We start from the raw sequence: 22,767 nt of genomic DNA, 5'->3' as shown, positions 1-22,767 counted from the left end.
TTCTAAACGATTTAAGTCAAAACTGTAACTAGGCCTCTCAGTAACATTCAATGTCGTCTTGCTAAGCAACTCCAGTGTATATTTGGACTTGTGTTTGAGGTTATTGTCCTACTGAAAGGTGAATTTGTCTCCCATCGTCTGTTGGAAAGCAGATGGAACCAGGTTTTCAACTAGGATTTTGCCTGTGCTTAGCTCTATTCTGTTGCTTTTTATCCTAAAAAAAATCTCCCTAGTCCGATGACAAGCATACGCATAACAAAATCGAATCAAATAAAATGTTATTTGTCACATGCGCCGAATACAACTATTGTAGGCCTTACCTTGAAATGCTTGCTTATGAGCCCAACTCAACATTACAGAGTTAAAAAATAGTAACACACGAGGAATAAAATAAATAAAATATACAACAATGGAGCTATATTCAGGGAGTACCAGAACCAGATCGATGTGCAGAGGTACGAGTTATTTGAGGTAGATATGTACATGAAGGCAGGGTAAAGTGACTAGGCATCCAGATAGATAATAATAATAAGAGTAAAATAAAGAACAGAGTAGCAGCAGCAAATGATGTGTGTAAAAGTGTGTGTGTGTGAGTGTGCTGTGTCAGTATGCGTGTGTGTGTTTGTGTGTGTGTGTACATGCATACGTAATACATGTAAATGTGTGTGGGTTTTGTCTGGGAGTGGCAATGTAGTGTGTGTGAGTGAGCGTGTATATGGTTTGTATATGTAGTCTAGTGAGTGTGCGTAGGGTCAGTGCAAGATAGAGTCACTGTAGATAGTCGGGTACCATTAATTGGCTATTTAGTCTTATGGCATGGGGGTAGAAGCTGTCTCGGAGCCTGTTGGTCCGAGAGCCAATGCTCCGTTACCATTTGCGGGATGGTGCAGAGTGAACAGTCTATAGGTTGGGTGACTGGAGTCTTTAGCAATTTTTCGGGCCTTCCTCTGATTCCGCCTGATAAAGAGGTCCTGGATGGCAGGGAGCTCGGCCCCAGTCATGTACTGGTCTGTCCGCACCATCCTCTGTAGAGCTTTGCGAGGGCCCCTACCAAACCCTCTTCAAGACTGTGCGGGTGTGTGTTGACCATGTTAATTAAGTCCTTAGTGATGTGGATGCCAAGGAACTTGAAGCTCTCGACTCGCTCCACAACAGCTCTCTCAATGTGAATGGGGGCGTGCTCTCCCCTCTTTCTCCTATAGTCCACGATCAGCTCACTGAGGGAGAGGTTGTTGTCCTTTTGTCACACTGCTAAGTCTCGTACCTCCTCCCTGTAAGCTGACTCATCGCCGTTGGTGATTAGGCCTACAATCGTAGTGTCGTCAGCAAACTTGATGATGGTGTTTGAGTCGTGCGTGGCCATACAGTCGTGGGTGAACAAGGAGTACAGGAGGAGACTAAGCACACCCCTGAGGGGCCTCTGTGTTGAGGGTCAGCATGGTGAAGATGTTGTTGCCTACCCTCACCACCTGAAGGAGGCCCATCAGGAAGTCCAGGATACAGTTGCAGTGGAATGGGTTTAGTTCCAGGGTCCTTAGTTTGGTGATGAGCTTAGAGGGGACTATGGTGTTGAAGGCTGAGCTGTAGTCTATGAACAGCATTCTCACATAGTTATTTCCCCTGTTATCCAGGTGGGAGAGGGCAGTGTGAAGTGCAATTGAGATTTCGTCAACTGTGGATCTTTTGGGGCGGTATGTGAATGGGAGTGGGTCTAGGTCCCGTGTGACTCAGTTGGTAGAGTGTGGTGTTTGCCATGCTAGGGTTGTGGGTTCGATTCCCACGGGGGACCAGTATGGAAAAAAATGTATGCATTCACTACTGTAAATTGCTCTTGATAAGAGTGTCTGCTAAATGACTTAAATGTAAAAAAAATAAATGTCTGGGATAATGGTGTTGATGTGTGTTGAAAGCAGCCTTTCAAAGCACTTCATAATTTCTAATGTGTGCTACACGGCGATAGTCATTTATGCAGGTTACCTTGGAGCTCTTAGAAACAGGGACAATGGTGGTCATCTTCAAACATGTTGGGATTAGAGACTGGGACAAGGAGAGATTGAAAATGTTTGTGAAGACACTTGCCAGTTTGTCTGGGCATGCCTTGAGAATGCTCCCTGGTTTTCCGTCTGGCCTGTCGGCCTAGTAAGTGTTAACCTGTTAAAATATTTTGCTCACATCAGCCATGGAGAGTGAGATCTGAAAAAACAGGGTCTTTCATGTTATATGCCTTGAAGCGAGCATAAAAAGGCATTTAGCTCATTTGGGAGTTCTGCATGGCTAGGTTTCCCTTTGTAATCCGTTATCGTCTGCAAGCCCTGCCACATATGACAAGCGTTGGAGCTGGTGTAACAGGATTCCACCTTCAGCCTATATTGTCCTTTTGCATGTTTGATGTCTTGTCGGAAGTCGGAGCGAGCTTTCTTTTATGAGTCCATGTCCGTGTCCCGTTCCTTGTAAGCGGTAGCTCTAGCCTTTAGCCCAGCGCGGATATTGCCTGTAATCCATGATTTTAGGTTTGGATACGTTTTTATAGTCACTGTAGGGACGACATCGTCTATACATTTATTGATGAAGCCCGTGACTGTTGTGGTAAAAGCCTCAATGCTATCGGATGAATCCTGGAACATATCCCATTCTGTACAAGCAAAACGGTCTTGTAGCCTCGCGTCTGCTTCATCTGTATTGAGCGCATCACTGATACTTACTGCTTGAGTTTTGTTTGTAAACAGGAAGCAGGAGAATGGAGTCTGGGTCAGATTTGCCAAAGGGAGGACAAGGGAGGGGCTTGTATGCATTTCTGTGGGTAGAATAAAAGTGGTCTAGACTTTTAGTGCCCCTAGTGGCGCAGGAGACTTGTAGGTAGAAGTGACAAAGGACGGTTTTAAGTCTCCCCGCATTAAAGTCTCCTCCCACCAGAAACGCTGCCTCTGGGCAAGCGGTTTCTTGTTTGTTTATGGCCTCATACAGTTCGTTGACTGCCAGAGTGGTGTTGGCTTGTGGAGTTACGTAGACAGCCATGATAATTTCAAATGAGAACTCTCTTGATAGATTAAAGGGTCTGTAGATTACCATGAGGTTGTGAGGATCGACGCTGGTAGAGACGAGAAGCAGGTACAGGGAGTGAACATTTAATTATCAATGGACATGGAACGGAACAGGACGGGACAGCGTCTGGACAAGAACACATAACGACATTAATGCGGACACAGGGAACAAATGGGGGAGCAGACAGTTAGACGGGGCAATTCACAAAGGGAAGGAGTCCAGGTGAGTCCAATGAGCATTGCTGCGCGTAATGATGGTGACAGATGTGCGAAATGAAGGACAGCCTGGCCCCTCCAGCGCCGGAGAGGGAGAGCGGGAGCAGGCATGACAGAGGTATTCTATATCAGGTGGGAAAAAGCTTGAGATTTCCTTCACACTTGAAGCAGAACACTAGTTGTTATTTATGAAAAAAACACACTCTACCTCCTTTCGACTTTCCCGAAGCCGCCGTATGATCCTGCCGCTGCATGGAGACTCCACCAAGTACTACGTGCATAGCGTCAACATCCAGACACGTTTCAGTAAGAGATATAATATTTCTGCTTTTCAAGTCTCTCTGATAGAATGCCTGTATCTTTGTAGTGACTGGGTGTATTGATACAACATCCAAAGTGTAATTAATAACTTCACCATGCTCAATGATACAGTGCCCGCCCTAATTTTTGGGACAGTGACGTAATTTTTTTTACTCCACATGTGTAATTTTGGAGTCACTTTTATCGTAAATAATAATAGAATATGTTTCTAAACACTTCTACTATCACGACTTCCGCCGAAGTTGGTCCCTCTCCTTGTTCGGGCAGCGTTCGGCGGTCGACGTCACCGACCTTCTAGCCATCGCCGATCCACTTTTCATTTTCCATTGGTTTTATCTTGTCTTCCATCACACCTGGTTCCAATTCCATCAATTACATGTTGTGTATTTAACCCTCTGTTACCCCCAATGTCCTTGTCCGTAATTGTTTCTTGTAGTGCTTGTGCACGGTATGCTGGTTATTACTAGGTTTTGTTTGACCCATTTCATGTATTGTTATGTTTATGTTTATTAAACGACACCGTTGTAAATCAGTTTCCGCTCTCCTGCGCCTGACTTCTCTGCCACCAGTACGCACCTCATTACATCTACATCAATGTGGATGCTACCATGATTGTGGATAGTCCTGAATGAATCGTGAATAATGAAGAGTGAGAAAGTTACAGACGCAAACAAATATCATACCCCCAAGACATGCTAACCTCTCACCATTATAATAACATGAGAGGTTAGAAAGAAGAAGAAATGCTTCACTGTCCCAATAATTATGGAGGGCATATTCAATGTCCACTTTTTTTTTTTTTTTTACCAATCTACCAATAAGTGCACTTGTTTGTGAGGCATTGGAAAACCTCCTTGGTCTTAGTGGTTGAATCTGTGTTTGAAATCTACTGCTCGACTGAGGGACCTTAAAGAATAATTGTATGTGTGGGGTACAGAGATGCGGTAATCAATTCAAAAATCATGTTAAACACTATTATTGCACACAGAGTGATACTATGCAACTTATTAAGCAATTATTTACTCCTGAAATTATTTAGGCTTGCCATAACAAAGGGGGGGCATTTTCCCCCCAAATTTCGTGATATCCAATTTGTAGTTGCAGTCTTGTCCCATCGCTTCAACTCCCATACGGACTCGGGAGAGGCGAACTCACTGTCTCAAAACATTTAAGCTTTTAATTTTCTATTAATTTCACTTTAACATTATGAAGTATCGTGTGTAAGCCAGTGACACAAATCTAAATTTAATCATTTATAAATTCAGGTTGTAACAACAAAATGTGGAGAAAGTCAAGGGGTGTGAATACTTTCTGAAGGCACTGTATCAAACTCAATTATCTCCTACTCCTGCACATTGACTGATTCGGGACTGGTACCCCGTGTATATGGCCAAGTTATTGTTACACATTGTGTATTTATTCCTTTTGTTCCATTTTTTTTCTAGATTTTTCTCTGCATTGTTGGGAAGGGCCTGTAAGTAACTATTTCACTGTTAATCTACACCTGCTGTTTATAAATGATCTAACAAATAAAATGTGATTTGTAACTTTACAGGGGTTACTTCTAAACGACCTGAATCTGATCATCTTTTCAATCTGTTGATATTTATCTCACATGCGAAACGGTTTGTGGAATCTAGCTACACAATATGACACACTATAATATTGCGCGCACACACACCCATGGTTTGGTTTATTCTTTCTGCTGTGTTTGCTTGCCACTTGGGTCTTCCAAAGTCTAAAACATATCCCAAGACAATCCTAAGGGCAGACCCAGCACTCTCAACTCTATTCCACCTAGTGTCTATTCATCAGACAAAAGTTTCTCATTAAACTGTTAAAAGGTTAACACCGCTGGAAATGTAAGGGTTATATTATATCTAGACACAATACATCTCTATATGTCGATATTCTGGTGTATTGTACTTGTGTCATTTCAGTCTTTAAACTTGCTTGAAAGTGATAAATGCTCCTCCATCAACACCAGGACTTCACGGTCTCTTACCTCAGAAAGAAATAGTAAGAGCTATTCTCCACGACGCTGTAGGAGTAACAGGGGAAGTAGCCCAACCCGGTGACATTGAACCGGGAGCCGGTGGGGACCTCCAGCATGCTGCCCCACGCCTGGTCGCATTGCAGCTCGATCTCTGCGGAGAAGAAGAGGTCCGTGTCATACTGCCAAGGCAGGTAGTTATACACACTGTACGAGTCCTTGTGCAGCGCAAGCACCTTGGCGAACACGATGATCTCCGCGAGCTCCGCACGGCACGCCTCAGTCTGGGGTCTCCAGTCGTGTGCCAACTGACATCCCCAAACCCTGCTCAGACAGGTCGCCAGAATCAACGCAAAAATAGCACCCATTTCTGGTAACTGCAGGTTTCGATTGCAGCCCACGCCAAATTCGGGGCAGCGAAGGGTGTGCGGGCTGGTGAGAGTTACAGGACCAGGACCACAGACTTCTCATCAAACTGTCAGGCACGACTGTATTCCATGGGCTTGTCAGCGCATGTAGCATCAATATGTGACAGGTATCATACAAGTAGGCTATGCTCTCTTTATAAATAACAGCAGGAAAGTGACATAAAGTAAGTTGTTGCATTCAAATTCAATAGCAGTTACTTATGCTAAACCCTCTTCCCTCATCCCCTCCTGCACGCTAGGCTACACTGTGAGTGCTGATCTAAAATTACGCGCAGCTTCCCTGGATCCTGTGAGTAGAGGCGCTCCGTGCGCTTGACATCTGACACGCGTTAAAGTAGGCTATTCTGACTAGCCAAGAGAACACCTTGTCTATTAGCTAACACTTTATAATACATAACCTCTCTCAATTATACATGCATGGGGTAATCTTGCTTCTACAACTGCATTGCTTGCTGGTTGGGTTTCTGTATCGGCCCTTTTTGACATCTACTGATACATGTGATTGATTGATCGGGGTTATCAACAGTGCCATTGCTTAAAATTGAGATCCTATCGAATGTTTTTATTTTATAATCCTCCAAAATTGCAGACCGTGGTCTACTTCCATACATTTCCAACATCACATAATATTGGGTTTATTTCTATACTTCTGTATTTTTTCGATCACAATAAGCCTTGTAAAATGTACTAAAAGACATTTGTTTTCAGCCCCTCACAACAGCAACCTTATCACAGACACAAACTATGTCCTATGGGGACATGACTTCTGAGATATGATGAACTGGGGCCCCGCCCACTCCACGTGTGATAACAAGTTGGGGGTGCAGTCACAAATTAGGCTACACCTAAGAGCAAATTAGACCACCAGATAACTTTCTAATCAGTCTGGTATCTGAAAAATATATGAGTTGCTGCTAAGCGTCAGAGGTCAAGAATACTGTACATTTCCCAAATGTCTCAGGCTCAAAAGCCCAACAGAACAGTAGGCTCATACATTGACATGTAACATCATGTCTGTGTACCTGCATTGCACCTCTGTCATGGGAATGTCCTTCCCAGCAGAAGAGCCCCCAGTTGTCTTCTCTTTAGTAACCTCATCCTGGAATGAGATTACCCAGCAAACATGACACCTATGTTGTTATTACACAGCCTAGCCCACAACAAGCCCATATCAATCCCACATTACATTTACATTTTAGTCATTTAGCAGAAGCTCTTACCCAGAGCAACTGACAGTAGTGAATGCATACATTTCTTTCTCCATACTGGTGCCCCGTGGGAATTGAACCCACAACCCTGGCGTTGCAAACACCATGCTCTACCAACTGAGCCACACAGGACAGACATGGTTAAGCCTAAACCCAACATATAGGCTAGCCCAGTGTTTCCCAACCAGGGGTAGGTGTACCCCTAGGGGTACATGGGCAGTCCCCAGTGAGTACGTGGGAAGATTTAAAAAAATGTGAAGAAAAAAAATATAAGAAAAATATAACCAACAAAATACACCGCTCAAAAAAATAAAGGGAACACTAAAATAACACATCCTAGATCTGAATGAATTAAATAATCTTATTAAATACTTTTTTCTTTACATAGTTGAATGTGCTGACAACAAAATCACACAAAAATAATCAATGGAAATCCAATTTATCAACCCATGGAGGTCTGGATTTGGAGTCACACTCAAAATTAAAGTGGAAAACCACACTACAGGCTGATCCAACTTTAATGTAATGTCCTTAAAACAAGTCAAAATGAGGCTCAGTAGTGTGTGTGGCCTCCACGTGCCTGTATGATCTCCCTACAACGCCTGGGCATGCTCCTGATGAGGTGGCGGATGGTCTCCTGAGGGATCTCCTCCCAGACCTGGACTAAAGCATCCGCCAACTCCTGGACAGTCTGTGATGCAACGTGGCGTTGGTGGATGGAGCGAGACATGATGTCCCAGATGTGCTCAATTGGATTCAGGTCTGGGGAATAGGCGGGCCAGTCCATAGCATCAATGCCTTCCTCTTGCAGGAACTGCTGACACACTCCAGCCACATGAGGTCTAGCATTGTCTTGCATTAGGAGGAATCCAGGGCCAACCGCACCAGCATATGGTCTCACAAGGGGTCTGAGGATCTCATCTCGGTACCTAATGGCAGTCAGGCTATCTCTGGCGAGCACATGGAGGACTGTGGGGTCCCCCCAAAGAAATGCCACCCCACACCATGACTGACCCACCGCCAAACCGGTCATGCTGGAGGATGTTGCAGGCAGCAGAACGTTCTCCACGGCGTCTCCAGACTCTGTCACATCTGTCACATGTGCTCAGTGTGAACCTGCTTTCATCTGTGAAGAGCACAGGGCGCCAGTGGCGAATTTGCCAATCTTGGTGTTCTCTGGCAAATGCCAAACATCCTGCATGGTGTTGGGCTGTAAGCACAACCCCCACCTGTGGACGTCGGGCCCTCATACCACCCTCATGGAGTCTGTTTCTGACCGTTTCAGCAGACACATGCACATTTGTGGCCTGCTGGAGGTCATTTTGCAGGGCTCTGGCAGTGCTCCTCCTGCTCCTCCTTGCACTAAGGCGGAGGTAGCGGTCCTGCTGCTGGGTTGTTGCCCTCCTACGGCCTCCTCCACGTCTCCTGATGTACTGGCCTGTCTCCTGGTAGCACCTCCATGCTCTAGACACTACGCTGACAGACACAGCAAACCTTCTTGCCACAGCTCGCATTGATGTGCCATCCTGGATGAGCTGCACTACCTGAGCCACTTGTGTGGGTTGTAGACTCTCTCTCATGATACCACTAGAGTGAAAGCACCGCCAGCATTCAAAAGTGACCAAAACATCAGCCAGGAAGCATAGGAACTTAGAAGTGGTCTGTGGTCACCACCTGCAGAACCACTCCTTTATTGGGGGTGTCTTGCTAATTGCCTATAATTTCCACCTGTTGTCTATTCCATTTGCACAACAGCATGTGAAATTTATTGTCAATCAGTGTTGCTTCCTAAGTGGACAGTTCGATGTCACAGAAGTGTGATTGAATTGGAGTTACATTGTGTTGTTTAAGTGTTCCCTTTATTTTTTTGAGCAGTGTATATGTTCAAGTTATTTAAATCTTAATTGTCAGGAAAACATTTACTGAGATCACTGGTGTGAAATCTCTAGTTATTTTATATTTATAGGCCTATTTTGTTAACTATAGTTTCTGCTACTGCGCGCCCGCCCTTTGGGTCAATGGTTGATCCTCTGTGTCACGGTTGTCGTTGGTTAAGGAGGACCAAAACGCAGCAGGTATGTGGATGCTCATCTTGTGTATTTATTTACAAACTAAATGAACACCAAAACAACGAAACGAACTCACGAACAACAAAACAGTCTTACAAGGCTAAACTCAGAACAATCTCCCACAATTAAACAGACAAACACACCCAACTAATATAGGACTTCCAATCAAAGGCAACACCACACAGCCGCCTTCAATTGGAAGTCCACCCCAATTAACCAAACATAGACATACAACTAACTAGATCAACATAGAAATACGTAAACAAGGAACAGTGCCCAAAAACCCCGGAATAATAAATCAAACACCCTCCTAACTAACACACCACCCTGAACCACATAAAACAAATACCCTCTGCCACGTCCTGACCAAACTAAAATGACAATTAACCCTTATACTGGCCAGGACGTGACACTCTGCTTGCGCCGAGTGCATGTGATCCTTTGCTCTGTGCGCTAGAGTGCCTGCTGCTCTTATCCTCGCAGAAACTATGATTGATAAGACAGCAGTTGATGCACTGAAGACGGTACCATTGTCAAATAACATAGTGTGCTGTACGATCGAGGACATGGGCATTGATATTGTGGATCAAGTGCTGATAAAATATTAATTCCGGTCCATTTTCTCTGCAGTTAGAGATATCGACTGATGTCATTGGGGAAGGCAATTTGATTGCGTTTGTGCCATACAGAAACATTTAGGAAATTAATGAGCAGATTCTGTTCTGCAAGAAGTTAACGGGGAGAACTACGGGTGAGGATGTGTTTCACGCTATTGACACCTTTTTCTCACAGCACAATCTGGATTGGGAAATCCTGTGTTCATGTGTGCACGGTTCGTGTTGCATCAATGCCTGGGACTCGCAGTGGCGGATTTAGGCATAGGCGACATGGGCAGGCGCCTAGGGCGGCATCTTGCCGTGGGCGGCATGGGGCGCCCGCACAAAAAAAAATTAATAATAATAATAATATTCCGAATGGTGACATTTGCGCAATCGGTTTTCTATCGCTCATTTACACGTCACGTCAATGATATCATGTCACCGTGTGGGACTGTGGGTCAATTAACCTTGTCTGAGTGGGCGCCCTGATTCTAGTTTGTGAGCTAGGCAGGCTACTGTCTGGGAAGGTCTCCCACTCAGAATTACTAGGTGGAGAGGGGGCGGGGTAGGTTGACCTCAGGACTCCCCACTGGAAGCCTGAGGAAGGGGGAGCGGAGAATCTATCAAATACCGCACTTCTAACTTCGTACAGTACTAATGCAATTAGTTGTGCTATTTAGTTTCTGTGTTTCTTGTTTGAAGTGCAATAGTGTAATAATCAGGTTCTCTTCTTTATAAGTGTGTTATTCTATTTGTCTATGTGTGATATAGGAGTTGTGCAATTTAGTTTTATTTGTGTGTTTTTTGTTAGCAATAGTGTAATAATTTGATTCTCTTTTTTATTTGTAGTTATATACTACAATTTGTTTCTATTTGTCTTTGTTACTTCTTTTTGATATTTATGAGTCTTATTTTTGTATTTTTATATTTATATCGTTTTAAATGTTATGGTTATGTATTTGTGTTGTTCCAAATGTCTGAATAAAATTTACAGTTAGTGCAGAATGGTGGGTTTTTGTTGTTGTTGGGGGGCTGAAGGGGGGATTCGCCCAGGGAGCCTTACAAGCTACAACCACCACTGCGCTGGAAGAGTGAAATTATTAATTGCCGACATAAAGAAGATATATCCCACTGTATCATTCACAGAGAGGCATTGGCTAGCAAGAGAATGTCCTGAGTTGCATGATGTTTTGAATGACACAGTGAAAGTGATTAACCAAATTTTTGTCAAATTTACACGTAATCTATGAATCACGCCGGTCGCACACACATGAGGGGGTACTTCAGGTAGGTCAAAGTGCTTTAGGAGTACAGTACTCAAATAAGGTTGGGAACCACTGGGCAAGCCCACACCTGCCCAACACGGGCAAGCCTACACCAGCCCAACACAGGCTAGTCCACATCAGTCCAACACAGGCTAGCCTACACCAAGCCCAACATGGGCGAGCTCACATCAAGTCCACACCAGCCCAACAATGGCTAGCTCACACCAGCCCAACACGGGCCAGCCCACGCCAAGCCAACGCCAAGCCCAAAATGGGCTAGCCCACACCAACCCAACACAGGCCAGCCCACACCGAGCCCAGCACCGGCTAGCCCGCACCAGTCCAACACAGGCTAGCCTACACCAGCCCAACACAGGCTATAGCCCACACCATACCATGCAAGCTAGAGGCGGGGGCTCATACAAATATTTGGGGGCGTGGTTTGCACACTTTTTGTGCAGCCGTTACTGAGATTGTCGTTCCAGTTTAAATGTTATGTTGTGTGATGCAGAAGTTTAAAAAGGTATTGTACACTGCCAAAAAGACTCTAATAAGTGCATATGACATATGAGAAACATAACAGTTTTTCTTGTAAAAATATATGTATGATAGTATCAACTTGGTTGGCATTCTGCTACAATGTAACATATTCCCTAATTACCTTTTAGGCTTGAAAATGATGCAATTTATGCATTTAATTAAATTCTAATAATTAAATTATAAATAAACTAATTCCTATTAAAAAACAGTGTTGCGGCGTCACTACAGCCTGGGGTTTGATCCCTGGCTGTGTCATTACCGGCCGTGACTGGGAGTTCCATAGGGCGGTGGACAATTGGCCCAGCATCGTCCGGGTTAGGGAAGGGTTTGGCCGGGGGGGCTTTACTTGGATCATCGCTCTTTAGCGATTCATTGTGGTGGGCCAGGCGCCTGCAGGCTGACTTTGGTCATCAGTTGAACAGTGTTTCCTCCGACACATTAGTGCGCCTGGCTTCCGGGTTAAGCGAGTGGGTGTTAAGAAGCGCGGTTTGGCGGGTCATGTTTTTGAGGACGCATGACTCGACCTTCGCCTCTCCTGAGCCCGTTGTGGAGTTGCAGCGATGAGACAAGATCGTAATCACGAAATTGGGGAGAAAAAGGGGGTAAAACGTACAAAAAATACATAAACAAAATAGCAAAGGAGCATTGGCCCAATGTGGGCGGCCTACAGTACGTACAGGAGGGACATTATTTTAGTCTGTATTTGGCACACATCGTGCCAATGTGGGCATGTTTGCTGGGAAAAGATGGTCTTATTTAGGCAAAGTGAGGGCCGCTCTCACCAGAGAAAATGTGGAGCCGATAAGCAAAGGCGCATTATCCTTATGTGGGCAGCCTACATGGGGCCAACGTGGGCAGGTTTTCCTGGTTCTTTAGTCATCTCTCATGGACAGCAATAGTTCCTGGCCATAGGTTTTTCCATCACTGGTTATTCGAATTTCGGAAGGGAAAGGGATATTTGGCCCATAGACTTGCCTGTAACTTGCAAAGAGAGAGGGTGGAGCTCCTCATTCCGGTCCTCGTTCTAGCATCTCTTCATGGGCATGTTCCTCTGCACCGCAGGAATTGCTGACGCATACCAGATCTTACAACGCCTGGATAGGTATTTTACATATCAGCTAACCACATCAATCGGGGCAGCAGGTAGCCTAGTGGTTAGAGTGTATGTTGCAAGATCAAATCCCTGAGCTGACAAGGTACAAATCTGTTGTTCTGCCCCTGAACAAGGCAGTTAACCCACTGTTCCTAGACTGTCATTGAAAATAGGAATTTGTTCATAACTGACCTGCCTAGTTAAATGAAGGTAAAAAAAAAAAAATTGATAGATAATGTTGATAATGTGGCACGCAAACATTGGTTGATGCATGCAATGTCTGAGCAGAGAAATGTGACCCATATCATCTCTTAACACATATGGACCCAGCACGTAATTGAGCAGCTGACCAATGATGTGATACTCTAGTTCTGGTTTATCCAAGATGATCTCATTAGCAGTGAGGGATGCAACCCAGGCCAGCCATGCTAAAAAAAATAGTGGGCATAGGCGAGAAGGGATTAAGAGATCTTGCTCTCTCAGTTGTTCACATAAACATAACAAGATTAACAACTAACGCTAGCCAGAGCGAGATTAACTCAAATTTAAATAACAAAAACATTAGATAAACCATCTAAAACTGTTTCAGGTAGTTGGCCATCAAAAATGTATAAACAACCTGGTCTCAGAGCATTTAGTATTATTCTATAAGTAAATCCGAAACATGTTACATTTGGCTACATAAAACAGATGCTTACTTAAGGCAAAAAATGAAAGGAGAGTTGGTGTATAATGTGAATGTCTAGCAACCCAAAGGTTGCGACTTCGAATCTAATCACGGACAACTTTACCATTTAGCTACTTTGCAACTTCTTAGCATGTTAGCTAACCCTTCGCCTAACCCTTTTAGCTAACCCTGCCCCTAACCCTAACCTAACTCCTTAATTTAACCCTAACCTTAACCCCTAATCCCTAGACTACCGTTAGCCACCTAGCTAGAATTCTTAACATATAAAATGCATTTCATTTTGTAACATATCATACATAATGGGTGATGGACTTCCACAAATTTATACATACCATACATACATAATATACAGTGCATTTGGAAAATATTCAGATCCCTTGACTTTTACATTTTTCCCCTCATAACTCTACACACAATCCCCAATAATGACAAAGTGAAAACAGGTTATAGAAGTATTTGCACATTTATTAAAAATAAAAAAGGCTCAAATCTGTTTAAATAAGGTCCCGCAGTTGACAGTGCATGTCAGAGCAAAAACCAAGCCATGAGGTTGAAGGAATTGTCCGTAGAGCTCCGAGACAGGATTGTGTCAAGGCACAGATCTGGAGAAGGGTACCAAAAAATGTCTGCAGCATTGAATGTCCCCAGGAACACAGTGACCTCCATCATTCTTAAATGGAAGAAGTTTGGAACCACCAAGACTCTTCCTAGATCAAGCCACCCGGCCAAACTGAGCAATCAGGGGAGAAGGGCTTTGGTCAGGGAGGTGACCAAGACCCGATGGTCACTAATAGAGCTCCAGAGTTCTTCTGTGGAGATGGGAGAACCTCCTAGAAGGACAACCGTCTCTGCAGCACTCTACCAATCAAATCAAAATCAAATTAAATCTAACTTTATTAGTCACATGCACAGGTACAACATGTGTAGACCTTACTGTGAAATGTTTACTTACAAGCCCTTAACCAACAGTGCAATTCAAGAAAGACTTAAGAAAATATTTACCAAATAAACTTAACTTAAAAATAATAAAAAGTAGCACAATAAAATAACAATAACGAGGCTATATACAGGGGGTACCGGTACTGAGTCAATGTGCGGGGGCACAGGTTAGTCGAGGTAATTTGTACATGTGAAGTGACTATGCATAGAGAATTAACAGCGTAGCAGCAGTGTAAAAAATAAATGGGGGGGGTGTCAATGTAAATAGTTTGGTGGCCATTTGATTCATTGTTCAGCGGTCTTATGGCTTGGGGGTAGAAGCTGTTAAGGAGCCTTTTGGTCCTAGACTTGGCGCTCTGGTACCGCTTGATGTGCGGTAGCAGAGAATACAGTCTATGACTTGGGCGACTGGGGTCTTTGACAATGTTTTGGGCTTTCCTCTGACACCGCCTAGTAAACTCAGAAAAAAAAGAAACGTCCCTTTTTCAGGACCCTGTCTTTCAAAGATAGTTCGTAATAATCCAAATAACTTCACAGATCTTCATTGTAAAGGGTTTTAACATGGTTTCCCATGCTTGTTCAATGAACCATAAACAATTAATGAACATGCACCTGTGGAACGGTCGTTAAGACACTAACAGCTTACAGACGGTAGTCAATTAAGGTCACAGTTATGAACACTTAGGACACTAAAGAGGCCTTTCTACTGACTCTGAAAAAAAACCAAAAGAAAGATGCCCAGGGTCCCTGCTCATCTGCGTGAGCGTGCCTTAGGCATTCTGCAAGGAGGCATGAGGACTGCAGATGTGGCCAGGGCAATAAATTGCAATGTCTGTACGGTGAGATGCCTAAGACAGCACTACAGGGAGACAGGACGGACAGCTGATCGTCCTCGCAGTGGCAGAGCATGTGTAACAACACCTGCACAGGATCGGTACATCCAAACATCACACCTGCAGGACAGGTACAGGATGGCAACAACAACTGCCCGAGTTACACCAGGAATGCACAATCCCTCCATCAGTGGTCTGACTGTCCGCAAAAGGCAGGGAGAGGCTGGACTGAGGGCTTGTAGCTCTGTTGTAAGGCAGGTCCTCACCAGACATCACCGGCAACAACGTTGCCTATGGGCACAAACCCACCATCGCTGGACCAGACAGGACTGGCAAAAAGTGCTCTTCACTGATGAGTCTCGTTTTGTCTCACCAGGGGTGATGGTCTGAGTCGCGTTTATCGTCGAAGGAATGAGCGTTACACCGAGGCCTGTACTCTGGAGAGGGATCGATTTGGAGGTGGAGGGTCCGTCATGGTCTGGGGCTGTGTGTCACAGCATCATCGGACTGAGCTTGTTGTCATTGCAGGCAATCTCAACGCTGTGCGTTACAGGGAAGACATCCTCCTCCCTCATGTAGTACCCTTCCTGCAGGCTCATCCTAACATGACCCACCAGCATGACAATGACACCAGCCATACTGCTCGTTCTGTGCGTGATTTCCTGCAATACAGGAATGTCAATGTTCTGCCATGGCTAGCGAAGAGCCCGGATCTCAATCCCATTGAGAACGTCTGGGACCTGTTGGATCGGAGGGTGAGGGCTAGGGCCATTCCCCCCAGAAATGTCCGGGAACTTGCAGGTGCTTTGGTGGTAGAGTGGGTTAACATCTCACAGCAAGAACTGTCAAATCTGGTGCAGTCCATGAGGAGGAGATGCACTGCAGTACTTAATGCAGCTGGTGGCCACACCAGACACTGACTGTTTCTTTTGAATTTGACACCCCCTTTGTTCAGGGACACATTATTCCATTTCTGTTAGTCACATGTCTGTGGAACTTGTTTAGTTTATGTCTCAGTTGTTGAATCTTGTGCTGTTCATACAAATGTTTACACATGTTAAGTTTGCTGAAAATAAACGCAGTTGACAGTGAGAGAACATTTCTTATTTTGCACAGTTTATATAGGTCCTGGATGAAAGGAACCTCGGCCCCAGTGATGTACTGGGCCATACGCACTACCCTCTGTAGTGCCTTGTGGTCAGATGCCGAGCACTTGCCGTACCAGGTGGTGATGGAACTGGTCAGGATGCTGTCGATGGTGCAGCTGTATAACTTTTTGAGGATCTGGGGACCCATGCTAAATCTTTTCAATCTCCTGAGGGGGAAAAGGTGTTGTCGTGCCCTCTTCACAACTCTTTGTGTGTTTGGACCGTAATAGTTTGTTGGTGATGTGGACATCAAGGAACTTGAAACTCTCGACCTGCTCCACTACAGCCCTGTCGATGTTAATGGGTCCTGTTCGGCTTGCCTTTTCTTGTAGTCCATGGTCAGCTCCATGGTCAGCTCCTTTGTCTTGCTCGCATTGAGAGAGAGAGATCTCCTCCCTATAGGTTGTCTCGTTGTTGGTGATCAGGCCTGCCACTGTTGTGTCATTATCAAACTTAATGATGGTGTTGGAGTCGTGTTCGGCCACGCAGTCGTGGGTGAACAGGGAGTACAGGAGGGGACTAAGTACACACACCTGAGGGGCCCCAGTGTTGAGGATCAGTGTGGCAGACGTGTTGTTGCCTCCCCTTTTCACCTGGGGGCGGCCTGTCAGGAAGTCCAGGATCCAGTTGCAGAGGGAGGTGTTTAGTCCCAGGGTCCTTAGCTTAGTGATGAGCTTTGTGGGCACTATGGTGTTGAACAGTGAGCTGTAGTCAATGAACAGCATTCTCACACAGGTATTCATTTTGTCCAGGTGGGAAAGGGCAGTGTGGAGTGCGATTAAGATGCATCATCTGTGGATCTTTTGGGGTGGTATGAGAATTGTAGTGGGTCTAGGGTATTCAGGAGGATGCTGTTGATGTGAGCCATGACCAGCCTTTCAAAGCACTTCATGGCTACCGACGTGAGTGCTACGGTGCGGAAATCATTTAGGCAGGTTACATTCGCTTCCTTGGGCACAGGGACTATGGTGGTCTGCTTGAAACATGTACACTACCCTTCAAAAGTTTGGGGTCACTGAGAAATGTCCTTGTTTTTTTAAAGAAAAGCACAAAAAATTCAGTAGTGTATGTATTACAGACTCGGTCAGGGAGAGGTTGAAAACGTCAGTGAAGACACTTGCCAGTTGGTCCACGCATGCTTTGAGTAAACGTCCTGGTAATCCTTCTGGCCCCGCTGCTTTGTGAATGTTGACCTGTTTAAAGGTCTTGCTCACATCGGCTACCAAGAGTGTTATCACACAGTCGTCCAGAACAGCTGGTTCTCTCATCCACGCTTCAGTGTTTCTTGCCTCGAAGCTAGCATGAAATGCATTTAGCTTGTCTGGTAGGCTCGCGTCATTGGGCATCTCGCGTCTGGGTTTCCCTTTGTAGTCTGTAACAATTTTCAAGCCCTACCACATCTGACGAGCGTCAGAGCCTGTGTAGTAGGATTCAATCTTAATCCTGTATTGACGCTTTGCTTGTTTGATGGTTTATCTGAGGGCCTAACGGGATTTCTTATGAACGGCCAGATTAGTGTCCCGCTCCTTGAAAGCGGCAGCTCTAGCCTTTAGCTCGATGTTGCCTGTAATCCATGGCATCTGGTTAGGACATGTACATACTGTCACTGTGGGGACGACGTCATCGATACACTTATTGATGAAGCCGATGACTGAGGTGATATACTCCTCAATGCCATTGTATGAATCCCGGAACATATTCCAGTCTGTGCTTGCAAAGCAGTCCTGTAGCATAGCATCCGTGTCATCTGACAACTTCCGTATTGAGCGAGTCACTGGTACTTCCTGCTTTAGTTTTTTTGTAAGCAGGATTCAGAAGGATAGAGTTATGGTCAAATGGACGGCGGGGGAGAGCTTTGTATGCATCTCTGTGTGTGGAGTAAAGGTGGTCTAGAGTTTTTTTCCCCTCTGGTTGCACATGTGACATGCTGGAAGAAATTAGGTAAAACTGATTTATGTTTGCCTGCATTAAAGTCTCCGGTTATGAGGAGCGTCGCTTATGGATGAGCATTTTCTTGTTTGCTTATGGTCTTATACTGCTGGTTGAGTGCGGTCATAGTGCCAGCATCGGTTTGTGGTGGTAAATAGACGGCTACGAATAATATAGATGAGAACTCTCTTGGTAGATAGTGTTGTATACGGCTTATTATAATGTCGTGTCTTTGGCTATGCCGGATTAAGTGATATGACATGCTAACTTATAAAATGATTTCTCTGTAATTAATATTACCTGATTAAGCTAATCATGTAAATGTAATTAACTAGAAAGTCGGGGCACCAAGGAAGAACGTTTATAGAGCTGTTATCTTCCGAATAAACTCTTAAAATACTTTGTAATATTTTACCTCGATAGCAGTCAATATTAACCCTTGTCTTATTTTCAGTCTCATAATGAAAGTTGTAAATTCTTGGCTATCTTCACGAACCCTGGCTAACAAGTTGAATCAGCAATACAAAATTGGGTTTAATTATTTATTTACTAAATACCTAACTAATCACACAGAATTACAAATACACAGAATACAATGATGTCATACAGAAAACGTCCTGGTGGACGGAACCTGTATGAAAGCTAGTTACATAAAGGAAAGGGGGTTGGGCTTGAATGAAAGAGCGGGAAGATTTAGGAACACAGAAACAGCAGCTATGCTATCGTAAATACATTATCTTATGCATTCTAAATTACCGCCCATTTGGAAAGGGAAAATGCAATAAATACTTACTCTGAGCTGCGCTTCGGTAGATTGGTCGTAGATGCTGGCCGGGTTGGCCAACAGATCTCCCTGTTTTCGGAAGAATGTCAATGGTGGTCCATTGGATACGTGGTGGTATCTTCGTCTGGTTGTTAGACTGGATCCGTCGTCCGTCCTTTCCTAACCCACGTTAGCAGCGGCCGCTGCTAACTCAACGGCTAGGAAGTAGCACTTCTGTAGTGAATAAGCTCAAAGTTCATACCAGTTCATACCAGAGCTCACGCCGAGGTTGGCTTAGTTCTGTACTTGACATGTGTGTCCTTCTAACGTAGAGGCTGCTGACCTCCCGGTCTGGAACCAACGTGGTTATCTTTTCGTCAAAGGATTATATAGTGGAGAGGGGGAGGGAGGTGTTTCATCGTTTATAACCCCTGTTTCTTCACAGGGTTGGGCCACTGATCGAGCAGGGCACTTTCCTTATGAAAACCCAAATCTCTCATTCGGACGCTAAAATTACATTTCATCTCCTAACAAACATTTTCAATATCAAACATTTCAATTGCATAACACTTCCATGTGACTCTGATAACTAGCGGGCGTATACTTTCTCAGATACAGTTTATGTCGTCCTGTCATCAGTCATAATGTTTCAGATGACAACCGAACTGACATACATACTCATTACGTTCCCAAGCATATTTCCAATTGGTTTTATTAACAAAATATGTGGTACCTTTCCCCATTTGTTTGATGTTCCCAGACTCTCTATATTTAACACAAGCTATTCAAGTCCTTCAGTAGAAGGGAGAAAGGTATTTATGGGGGGGGGGGGGGTCATAAACCTTACCCACAGGCCAACGTCATGACAATAAGCTACTCTACCTCAGGCGAGCGATACCTCGAGACTTCTTTAATATTAGACACCAACTGTTATTGACAAATAGACACACACCCCCGCCCCTCGTTTTACCAGACGTAGCTTCTCTGTCCTGACGGTGCAAAAATGTATCGTTCTGCATCTGAACAAGGCAGTTAACCCGCTGTTCCCCGGTAAGGCGTCATTGTAAATAAGAATTTGTTCTTAACTGACTCCTAGTTAAATAAAATAAAAATGGTGGGGGCAGCTGCATGCTGTGGGTATGTTTTTCAACGGGAAGACTAGTCAGGATCGAGGGAAAGACGAAGGGAGCTAAGTACAGAGAGATCCTTCATGAAAACCTGCTCCAGAGAGCTCAGAACCTCAAACTGGGGCGAAGGTTCACCTTCCAACAGGGCAACGGCTCTAAGCAAACAGCAAAGACAACGCAGGAGTGGCTTCGGGACAAGTCTCTGAATGTCCTGAAACTATCGAGGTTACCTAGCCAGCTACACTTTCAAACAAAGTCAACAACGCAGCCACTGCTAGCTAGCCTACTTCACCAGCCAGCAGTACTGTATCATTTTAGTATTTTTAGTCAATACGTTTTTTGCAACGTAAGCTTAACTTTCTGAACATTCGAGACATGTAGTCCACTTGTCATTCCAATCTCCTTTGCATTAGCGTAGCCTCTTCTGTAGCTTGTCAACTATGTGTCTGACTATCCCTGTTCTCTCCCCTCTGCACAAGCCATACAAACGGTTCACACTGCGTGGCCGCTGCCACTCTAACCTGGTGGTCCCAGTGCACACGACCCACGTGGAGTTAAAGGTCTCCGGCAGCCTCTGGAACTGCCGGTCTGCGGCCAACAAGGCAGAGTTCATCTCAGCCTATGCTACCCTCCAGTCCCTCGACTTCTTGGCGCTGACGGAAACATGGATTACCACAGATAACACTGCTACTCCTACTGCTCTCTCCTCGTCTGCCCATGTGTTCTCGCATAACCCGAGAGCATCTGGCCAGCGGGGTGGTGGCACTGGAATCCTCATCTCTCCCAAGTGGACATTCTCTCTTTCACCCCTGACCCATCTGTCTATCATTCTCTCTTTCTCTCCTTTGAATTCCATGCTGTCACAGTTACCAGCCCTTTCAAGCTTAACATCCTTATCATTTATCGCCCTCCAGGTTCCCTTGGAGAGTTCGTCAATGACGCCTTGATAAGTTCCTTTCCTGAGGATGGCTCACCTCTCACAGTTCTGGGTGACTTTAACCTCCCCACGTCTACCTTTGACTCATTCCTCTCTGCCTCCTTCTTTCCACTCCTCTCCTCTTTTGACCTCAGCCTCTCACCTTCCCCCCCTACTCACAAGGCAGGCAATACGCTTGACCTCATCTTTACTAGATGCTGTTCTTCCACTAATCTCATTGCAACTCCCCTCCAAGTCTCCGACCACTACCTTGTCTACTTTTCCCTCTCGCTCTCCTCCAACACTTCTCACTCTGCCCCTACTCAGATGGTATTGCGCCGTCGCAACCTTCGCTCTCTCTCTCCCGCTACTCTCTCCTCTTCCATCCTATCATCTCTTCCCTCTGCTCAAACCTTCTCCAACCTATCTCCTGATTATGCCTCCTCAACCCTCCTCTCCTCCCTTTCTGAATCCTTTGACACTCTATGTCCCCTATCTTCCAGGCCGGCTCGGTCCTCCCCTCCTGCTCCGTGGCTCGACGACTCATTGCGAGCTCACAGAACAGGGCTCCGGGCATCCGAGTGGAAATGGAGGAAAACTCGCCTCCCTGTGGACCTGGCATCCTTTCACTCCCTCCTCTCTACATTTTCCTCTTCTGTTTCTGCTGCTAAAGCCACTTTCTACCACTCTAAATTCCAAGCATCTGCCTCTAACCCTAGGAAGCTCTTTGCCACCTTCTCCTCCCTCCTGAATCCACCTCTCCCTCCCCCCCTCCTCTTTCTCTGCGGATGACTTCGTCAACCATTTTGAAAAGAAGGTCGACGACATCCGATCCTCGTTTGTTAAGTCAAACGACACCGCTGGTCCTGCTCACACTGCCCTACCCTGTGCTTTGACCTCTTTCTCCCCTCTCTCTCCAGATGAAATCTTGTGTCTTGTGACGGCCGGCCGCCCAACAACCTGCCCGCTTGACCCTATCCCCTCCTCTCTTCTCCAGACCATTTCCGGAGACCTTCTCCCTTACCTCACCTCGCTCATCAACTCATCCTTGACCGCTGGCTATGTCCCTTCCGTCTTCAATAGAGCGAGAGTTGCACCCCTTCTGAAAAAACCTACACTTGATCCCTCCGATGTCAACAACTACAGACCAGTATCCCTTCTTTCTTTTCTCCCCAAAACTCTTGAACGTGCCGTCCTTGGCCAGCTCTCTTGCTATCTCTCTCAGAATGACCTTCTTGATCCAAATCAGTCAGGTTTCAAGACTGGTCATTCAACTGAGACTGCTCTTCTCTGTGTCACGGAGGCTCTCCGCACTGCTAAAGCTAACTCTCTCTCCTCTGCTCTCATCCTTCTAGACCTATCTGCTGCCTTTGATACTGTGAACCACCAGATCCTCCTCTCCACCTTCTCCGAGTTGGGCATCTCCGGCGCGGCCCACGCTTGGATTGCGTCCTACCTGACAGGTCGCTCCTACCAGGTGGCGTGGCGAGAATCTGTCTCTGCACCACGTGCTCTCACCACTGGTGTCCCCCAGGGCTCTGTTCTAGGCCCTCTCCTATTCTCGCTATACACCAAGTCAATTGGCTCTGTCATATTCTCACATGGTCTCTCCTATCATTGCTATGCAGACGACACTCAATTAATCTTCTCC

At 45.3% G+C, this 22,767-nt stretch overlaps 1 protein-coding gene across 1 annotated transcript in view; it reads right to left on the bottom strand.

The window, feature by feature from the left end:
• Positions 1–6,268, bottom strand: part of ccdc3b (coiled-coil domain containing 3b) — a 43,027-nt gene extending 36,759 nt beyond the window's left edge. The window contains exon 1 of the mRNA XM_014166755.2: positions 5,584–6,268. Within this exon, the coding sequence (XP_014022230.1) occupies positions 5,584–5,939 (356 nt within the window). The 5' untranslated portion in view covers positions 5,940–6,268. The remainder of the gene's footprint in view (positions 1–5,583) is intronic.
• Between the last annotated feature and the right edge of the window lie 16,499 nt (positions 6,269–22,767).

This window comes from Salmo salar, chromosome ssa22, assembly GCF_905237065.1.
Source record: "Salmo salar chromosome ssa22, Ssal_v3.1, whole genome shotgun sequence".
Classification (NCBI taxonomy): domain Eukaryota; kingdom Metazoa; phylum Chordata; class Actinopteri; order Salmoniformes; family Salmonidae; genus Salmo; species Salmo salar.
The sequence above is the reverse complement of the archived record's forward strand: the minus strand, read 5'-3'. Positions and strand labels throughout refer to the sequence as shown.